The sequence below is a fragment of the Dermacentor silvarum genome, chromosome 4, assembly GCF_013339745.2.
Source record: "Dermacentor silvarum isolate Dsil-2018 chromosome 4, BIME_Dsil_1.4, whole genome shotgun sequence".
NCBI classification, from domain to species: Eukaryota; Metazoa; Arthropoda; class Arachnida; order Ixodida; family Ixodidae; genus Dermacentor; species Dermacentor silvarum.
In genome coordinates this window covers 145,009,894-145,018,276 of record NC_051157.2, presented here as the reverse complement: position 1 = coordinate 145,018,276, position 8,383 = coordinate 145,009,894, and the positions used below count along the sequence as shown (strand labels likewise).

General features: G+C 48.2%; 1 protein-coding gene across 1 annotated transcript; it reads left to right on the top strand.

Annotated features, from left to right (window-relative positions):
* The first annotated feature begins 249 nt into the window (after positions 1–249).
* LOC119448969 (uncharacterized) lies at positions 250–4,202 on the top strand. Its single transcript, XM_049666165.1, has 4 exons — positions 250–544; positions 1,430–1,558; positions 2,648–2,770; positions 3,769–4,202. The coding sequence occupies exons 1-4, from the start codon at positions 250–252 to the stop codon at positions 4,200–4,202; spliced, it is 981 nt and encodes a 326-aa protein (XP_049522122.1).
* The last annotated feature ends 4,181 nt before the right edge of the window (positions 4,203–8,383 follow it).

Below are 8,383 nucleotides of genomic sequence, written 5' to 3'. Positions count from 1 at the left end.
TCTACTATCGTTTCTCTTACCCTCCCTTCCCCCTTTCATTTTCGTATATATACGTTCCCTGGCGGAAGCAATAAACATTCATGTTCCAACCTTCCAACTGAGTGCTGTCGTATTCGGCATACACAGCACGTGTGCCGCAACTATGCAACAGTGGCGACGAGGCCAGGTAGAACCCTCGAAGTGAAGGATGAAGTAAGCCAGGCAGTCAAGTTGGAAACAAGGGAAACAGCGGCCGCGAGTATACAGACCATGGCTCATCACCAGCTGCCAGAGTACGACGACCAGTGTGACTGGAAGGCCTACATCACGAAGGCAGAAGCTTATTTCGAGGCAACTGGTGTCAGTGACTCGGGAAAGAAGACGGCGTTGCTGGTAGCTGCATTCAGTACGCGCACCGTGCAAGTGCTCGCGGGACAGGTTGCACCGAGGAAGCCTAACTCGCTGACGTACGAGGAAGCAGTCAAAGTTTTGGATGACTACTTCGACCCCAAGCGTCATGAGATAACGGAGAGCTTCCGGTTCTCCAATCGCTGCCAGTTGGAAGGTGAGCCCATTCAACAGTCCATCGTTGAAATTCGCCGAATTGCGGATGACTGTAATTTCGGTGACATCTTAGATCGGATGCTTCGCGACAGGATCGTTTGTGGAGTCAGGTCAAACGCTTTGCAGAAGCAGCTACTAGCGAAAACGGAGTTAACGTTGAGGGAGGCCGAAGCAATTGCCATATCGGCAGAAGCAGCTGAAAAGGATACAAAGCAGATGTCTGCCGACCTTGTTCCCTTGCTCAAGGTTCATGCAGGCCAAGCGCATGCTGATGAGTCGGTGTTAGAATGTGGGCGTTGCGGAAGCAAGAAACACAACAGGAACGCTTGCGGCTGGGCGAAAGCTAGGTGTTACCGCTGCGGTGGATACGGCCATCTGGCCAAGATGTGCCAAAGCGACGTGCGAAAAGGACGCTTAAAGGCACGTTCACAATGCAGACAAGGAGAAGCTTTCGCAGTAACAGCGGATGTCAAAAGGGAAAATGTAGACGATGACGATGCGCACATTTGGACTTTAACCGCGCCATCGAAAGGTCAGCTGTCACCTCCTATTCGTCGTACTTTCACATGGTGTGGCATTGACGTACCCATGATTGTGGACACCAGTTCACGCGTCTGTGTCGTGTCCAGAGAGCTGTTTGAGAAAAACCGTGAACAGTGGCTGCCATTAACACCCGCATGCATCAAACTGTCCTGTTATCTTGGAGAGCTGCCAGTATTGGGGAAATTGAGTATGCCGGTGTTCTACAACGACAAGGAGGTCAAGAGTTCTTTGATAGTCCTGAACTGTTCAGGTCCGAGCCTCTGCGGACGAGATTTGATTGCCAAGTTCAGCGATGCAGGATCCTCGGCACTCAACGTATCAGTGCAACAAGGTCCTGGTCCAGGAAGCAGCCGTACCCCAGCCATGGATGCTGTCCTGTCAGAGTTCCAACACGTCTTCAGCACCGAGCTGGGTCTAATCGACGGGCACCCTGTCCATTTAAAGCTCAAGGAAGGAGCCACGCCGAAGTTTTGTAAGGCCCGTTCCCTTCCGTTTGCTATACGCGACAAAGTTTCAAAAGAAATTGATAGGCTCGTAACGCTTGGAATACTGTCACCGGTAACGCACGCCGAGTGGGCTACCCCCATTGTGCCTGTCATGAAGAAAGAAGGCACGGTTAGAATCTGTGTCGATTTCAAGGTAACATTGAATTCCGTCTGTGAACTGGAGCAGTACCCGTTGCCAGTCATTGATGACATTTTCGCATGCCTGAACGGGGGGGGGGGGGACTGCTTCAGTACGCTGGATTTACGAGACGCCTATAACCAGGTTCCCCTAGACGAGGACACAAGGAAGTTGTGCGTAATTAATACACACCGTGGTTTGTTCTGTTACAACCGACTGCCGTTCGGCATAGCTTCTGCGCCTGCTATTTTCCAGCGAAAGATAGAAACAGTTCTGCAGGGTTTGACAGGTGTTCAGGCTTACCTCTACGACGTTTTGGTATCAGAAAAGCATGGCAGCGCCGGCAAGTTACGAGAAGTACTGCAGCGTTTTCGTGAGCACGGAGTGAAGCTCAGACTTGAGAAATGTAGCTTTCGTCAAGAGGCAGTGACGTATCTGGGTCATAAAATCGATCGTGAAGGTCTGCATCCAATCGAGAAGCATGTTGAAGCAATCGCGCAAGCCCCCAACCCCCAAAATGTTCAGCAGCTGCGGTCGTTTCTGGGCATGATTACGTTTTATTCGAAGTTCGTGCCTAACATGTCTTCCTTACTTGCACCGCTGTACAAGTTATTGGAGAACAACACGCGTTGGTTCTGGGGACATGCGCAAGAAACAGCATTTAGTGATGCAAAACAATGCCTTCGGGAAGCGGCAGTGCTGGCTCACTATGATCCCGAGAAACCCCTCAAGCTAGAGTGTGACGCCTCACAGGACGGAATAGGTGCCGTGCTTTTCCATACATTCGGAAAGACCAATAAACCCGTTGGTTTCCGTTCTAGAAAGTTAACCAGGGCTGAGAAGAACTACTCTTAGCTTGAGAGAAGCCCTTGCTCTTGATTTGGATTGTCCAAATTCCGTGATTAACTCATAGGCCGAGAATTCGTTTTGGTCACCGACCACCAGCCGCTCCTGGGCCTGCTGAAGGCGGACCGACCAACTCCTGCATTGGCAGCCGCTAGAATACAGCGCTGGGCACTGTACCTGGGCGGATTCCGCTATCAGCTTCAATACTGTCCTGGTAAGCAACTCCTCAACGCTGACGCTCTTAGTAGACTGCCGCAACGTACATCTGAGCCGAAACTACCAGAAGGAGATCCACCAGACTATCTGCTAGCCTTGGCTGGGTTCGACGAGGGAACTGTGTCGGTTGAGGAGCTAAAGCAGTTGACTGCAGATGACCCTTCTCTGAGTCAAGTTATGCGATTCACTAAGAACGGTTGGCCCTCCTGCGCAAAAAGCCTCAACACGAATATCGCACCATTTTTTGACAAGAAATTGGAACTTTCTTTGGCTCACGGGTTGTTGTACTGGGGCCGTCGAGTAGTTGTTCCGACGGAGGCGCGACGTCGCGTCTTATACCTTTTGCATGAGACGCACCAAGGATCGTCCGCTATGAAGGCGGTTGCCAGATCGTCATTCTGGTGGCCAGGTTTAGATCACGACATAGAAAGAGTGGCAGCATCATGTCAGAACTGTGTTCAAAACCTGCCAATGCCGGCTACAGCAACGCCAAAGAGCTGGCCCGTTACTGATGAAAATGGGCAAGGGTTCATATCGATTTTGCTTGTCCTATTTCAGGGAACATGATACTCGTTATCGTGGATGCATACAGCAAGTGGATTGAAGCTGTGCCACTCCGACAAGCCAACGCTTCGTGCACTATCAACTGCCTGCGCGGTATCTTCTGCAGATTTGGCGTGCCGCGAACCATCGTCTCGGATAATGGAGCGCAGTTTACCGGTGACGAGTTCGCTACCTTTGTCAAGAAGAACAACATAACGCATCTGCGCACAGCCGTATATCACCCCCAGTCAAACGGTCTAGCAGAAAGGGCAGTCAGAACAATTAAGGACGGCCTCAAGAAGATTGGTGAGGGGAGGTTGCATGATAAGCTGAACAGGCTGCTTTTCAACTACAGGAGGACACCTAACCACTCAGGAAAATCACCGTCAGAGCTGCTCTTCGGATATCAAATTCGATCCCGGTTAGATACATGTTTTCCTCCTGTACACGCAGGGCCAGCCAACGAACCAGACGATTGGCAACTGTCATCACCTGAAGCTGACGTGTACGCCCGCAACTTCGGAACGGGAGAGAAATGGACGCCAGGAATTGTACAGTCCAAAATAGGTTCCCGGATGGTTGCCATACGAACGCCGGCCGGATCAGTACGACGACATGTTGACCAGGTGCGGAAGCGGGAAAATTCGCCGCCACCGCTTGGTACAGATCAAGAAGCGGGAAATCAAGCATCAAGAACAGGTACTCCTAGTGACTACCCACAATCGCCGAGCCCGTCAGCTGAACAAGGGGGCATACCCGAACCAGAGCATGAAATCCAACCGGATCTCGCAGCGAGCAACGCTGCCATGGATGAACCCGACAGCCCACCCCAAGCTTTGCGGCGCTCTACACGTCAAAGAAAACCATTACAGCGACTCCAGTATTAAGGGAGGAGAGATGTTGTAAAGTGACGTCAGTCACAATCAAACTGCCTCGCAAGCGCTGGCGGCGCGTGCGGTTTCTTCTATCGTTTCTCTTGCCCTCCCTTCCCCCTTTCATTTTCGTATATATACGTTCCCTGGCGGAAGCAATAAAAATTCATGTTCCAACCTTCCAACTGAGTGCTGTCGTATTCGGCATACACGGCACGTGTGCCGCAAATATGCAACAGTTTTCTCGTGCATTCCAATAACAGTCCGCCACCACCACGTATGTAGACTGTGGTTAACTCGTACATTACCATTGTTCTGACAGATTTCACTGTGAGAAATAGAATTTTTACAAGTGATGCTTACGACGCCTGTTACCGCACAAGACCAGTCTATCAACAATTTTGTTTTGAAGCTTCACATGGGAGCCCACATAACGCACGAACATGTTTCGCCCTATATGGTGTGGTGGGCTAGAACGTTTTCACCAATATAATTGACAAATTGTGTACGGATTTATGTGTCTTTGAGACCAGAGCGATATCATAGAGCGTACAATGTTGCATATTTGCTTGGGAAATGTTTTAGTAAGACTTGTTGTAGTTTTGTGCATGTATAAAAATAATTCCGCAACGTGCTACTTCCGTGCAATAGTTTTGCACCACGTGGAGGGCCTGCGCGATCGAGGTCGTTCAGAATGATTTTCTCCTGTACTAACACCTTGCGCCACGCGGAGGGCCTGTGCGGTCAGGGTGGTTCGGGATGATTTTCTCTGCCACGGACGCCGACATGCACACCGACGCCGACGCCGGATTTTGTGCGACATGGGGCCCTTAACGCGATTGCGTTAAAAGAACAGCGTGACATCTGAGCAGAGTGGTGACTTTAGCCATACAAAAGCACCGGTCGGCGGCAAACCGATGCCTTGAGATCCAGTCGAAATGTTTTGCGATGTAATGCTAGTTTGGTCAACAGAACAGAGGCCAGAGATTCTCATTAGTTAATTCACCTGCCACCATTACTTTGAACGGAAATAAAGAATTAAAAACGCGCTAATTTCCTAACATATATTCTGTAGTTTAACTAATTTCGCAGCCTCACTGTGAGTAGTCGGAGATAAAATGTAGCACTCTGTTAGAGATATTATAAATTTAGGAATGTATTTGCACCTGCTCCTACGTATGCGCACAAGCCGAATGATCTGCTTCGATTGAAGGGTACAAAATCGCTCTTGCGTCGCTTTTAGTCACTTTTGCGCCATTAAACCCTACATAACTAACTAACCTTTTATTCCATAGCACTGACGTATATATAGAGGTGATAAGATTGCTTGTGGTGCCATCGAGAAACACAACGTTAAACTCAACAAGAAACGCTTGAGGTGTTGGCTTGACTCGAAGCCGCGTTTCGCCGAGAAGTGACCAAGCAATTACGCCCCCTTGACAAGCACTTGACAAAAGCGCATTGCGCAAAAGCACACGAGCACGCATGCGGAAGAGCTTTTGCTCCAACGCGCGCACACGCACACACGCAATGTGTCACCGACCCCGCTCCATTCAGCCCCCCTGGCACAACGCTAAGAGGTACCTCAGGCGAGCAATGCCAGTCTAGACGCACTTGGAACCAGGCTTGCTTGCTAGAGAGCCCACGTACGCGTAGGCCATGAGCGGCAGCGTGTCCGGTATTCCTAGTTATTCTGTGGGAACCTGTGTGGCCAGAATTGTGTTGCCAAAATTGAAACGGACAAAACTATTGCACGTAAGTAGCGCGTTGCGGAAGAATTTCTAGACATGCGCAAAAATAAACAAACTTTATAAAAGCATTTACCAAGCAAATATGCAACATTGTACGCTCTATGATATCGCTCTGGTCTGAAAGAAACATAAATCCGTACACAGCCTGTCTATTAAATAGGTGAAAAACTTCTATCCCACGACACCGTACAGGGTGAAACATGTTCCTGCGTTAAGTGGGCTCCCATGTGAAACTTGAAACGCATATTGCGGATAGACTGTTCTTGTGCGGTAACAGGCGTCGTAAGCATTACTTGTAAAATATAACATACTTTGATGATCAGGACAATAGTGCAAGCTGTAGCACAGGCAAGCGTAAGAAGAAAAAGATCGCGACCCTGTAAAAATTTAATATTTTCCTTGGAGCTTTCGCGATTATTTCCACAGCTGCGTTGTGTCCTTGTAATGCTCCATGGGAACGGCCCAATTATGTTTTAAAAGGTAAGGCTTTCGATTGCATATCGACAAAAACCTCCCCCACAGCACCCAGTTCCCATGTCGGACTTCTCCACTTTTGTCCCAGTTATACTCGCATTCAATTTTTTTTACAAATCTTATTAGCTACTCGAACTGCTCGTGAACACTCTCTTCGTCTGTAAAGGAAATAGCGACGTCAACTACGTGCGCAAGTAATCTGATTTGTACTTATACAGATGTAAAACCACGTATTTTACTTTATTTAAAGTAGACATAACAAAGATTCGATATACTTTGACAATGGCGACCACAAAATTATTTGCCTAGCAGATGAACGGGCGTCAACGATATTATTTACATTCCGAATAAAACAAAGACACACAGCTTCTATATTGTTTTGGTATGCGTTTTTTGTGGCTTCTAATTTAAATACCTGAGAGAACGTCTGATTGCGACCGCCTGCTGAATTTTTGCGCCCGGTCGAACTAATACACATAGTGAGTCGGCTGTTATGCGCATCGCAGCACTGTAAGGCACTGCTTCGCACGCATGAACATGAACAATTCAGGTGCCTTGTTGCTAGGCGAGCAATACGCACTGTAACAATACCTTGTTGATCAGAGAGCAATAGACACTATAACGTTGTATAGGTTTATGAGCGGGAAGTCAATTTACTGAATTGTCTATTACCTGTGCAATAAGAAAGTCGGAGTTTCGCCTGAAGGGGAAGCATGGATTGCGATAGCGCGTTAGTAGAGAGCTATACTAAGTAAGAATAGTAGCTTTATCGGCCCTGCAAACTTGGAAACAGCGCCTACTACCTGAATTAACAAGCGTTGTGTCAGCGAGCACGATCAAACATGAACGCTCACACTCGATGACCACGGGCACTCGCGGTCAGAACAGTGGTGTGAGCAAGCACGGGAGCAGCACCGAGCGAAGTGGCCGTCGTGCTGTCTATCGCTTCAACGGAAACGGACCGGCGAAAACACAGCGTGCACAAATGTATGAGACATCTGCAGACTGATGTCAAGATACGTCGCGCAGCCGCACAAAGTATGCAGTTGCTGCTGGAATAGAAGCCGCACCCCCTCCATTCCCCGTTGCCTTAAGGCCGTTTCACATGGTGCGATTTCCGTCGCGTGCAACGAAAATCGCAGTCGCAGGGCCGATTCTGCAATTTTCGGCTACGACCAACTGGTAGGTCGCAGTGCCGCAACGTCACAGCGATCGCTGCGATTTTCCGTCGAAATTGCGCGGAGAGCTATTTGGCGGTCTGTTTTGGAAAGTGGCGTCGGTCGCTCAACGCAACGTTTATAGATACTTTTTTGTGTATAAAGGTTGGCTCAACAAGCCGCGAACAGCGCAACTAATTGCGTGGAGCCGTGGATTGCGCAATCGGTACGTACCATCAGCACCGACACGCGAACAGTGCAGATAAAAACCTGTAGATCAGATTCGGTTATGTGATTTTATGCGTTTGTTTTCACGCTACGTTGCTAATCGCGCGACGCTTTTTTTTTTACGTTGGCTTCAGGTGCTAATAGTAAGTACTTTTGCGTGCTTTTCCGTTATTCGCACGCACTGCGAGGTGTGCCTCACGGGAAGACATGGACTTCGGATGTCTTCCCAATTTTCTGGTTACACAAGACGTAATGCGACGTATTTATTTTTTCAGGAAAAAATATATAACTTCATCTTCATTAAAGGAGCTTTTCTGTTTTTTAACTTTAATATTAAAATCAACTTTGGTCAAAATAAGAATAAAATTATTGTAAGTTATCGTTGAACTTTAATCACACACACACGCTCGCTATAATATGAGTGAGCTGTAACGTCATACAAAATTAAGGTCGAAATAATTTCTTGAAGAAAAATACAAAATTCATATGAAAGATCCACAAAACTACCGCGCGTACCTTTATCTTTTTTCTGCCTTTTTTTTTTCTCTTGAGCGCATGCGCGATACATTGCGAGCATGTCGTCATG

Excerpts from the sequence above, each read along its gene's own strand:
- LOC119448969 (XM_049666165.1), top strand. The coding sequence starts at position 250 with ATGGCTCATCACCAGCTGCCAGAGTACGACGACCAGTGTGACTGGAAG. Across the intron at positions 1,559-2,647 it reads AGGAGCCACGCCGAAGTTTT|ACCACCAGCCGCTCCTGGGC; the intron begins GTAAGGCCCGTT and ends TTTTGGTCACCG. Across the intron at positions 2,771-3,768 it reads TCAGCTTCAATACTGTCCTG|GGCCAGCCAACGAACCAGAC; the intron begins GTAAGCAACTCC and ends CTGTACACGCAG.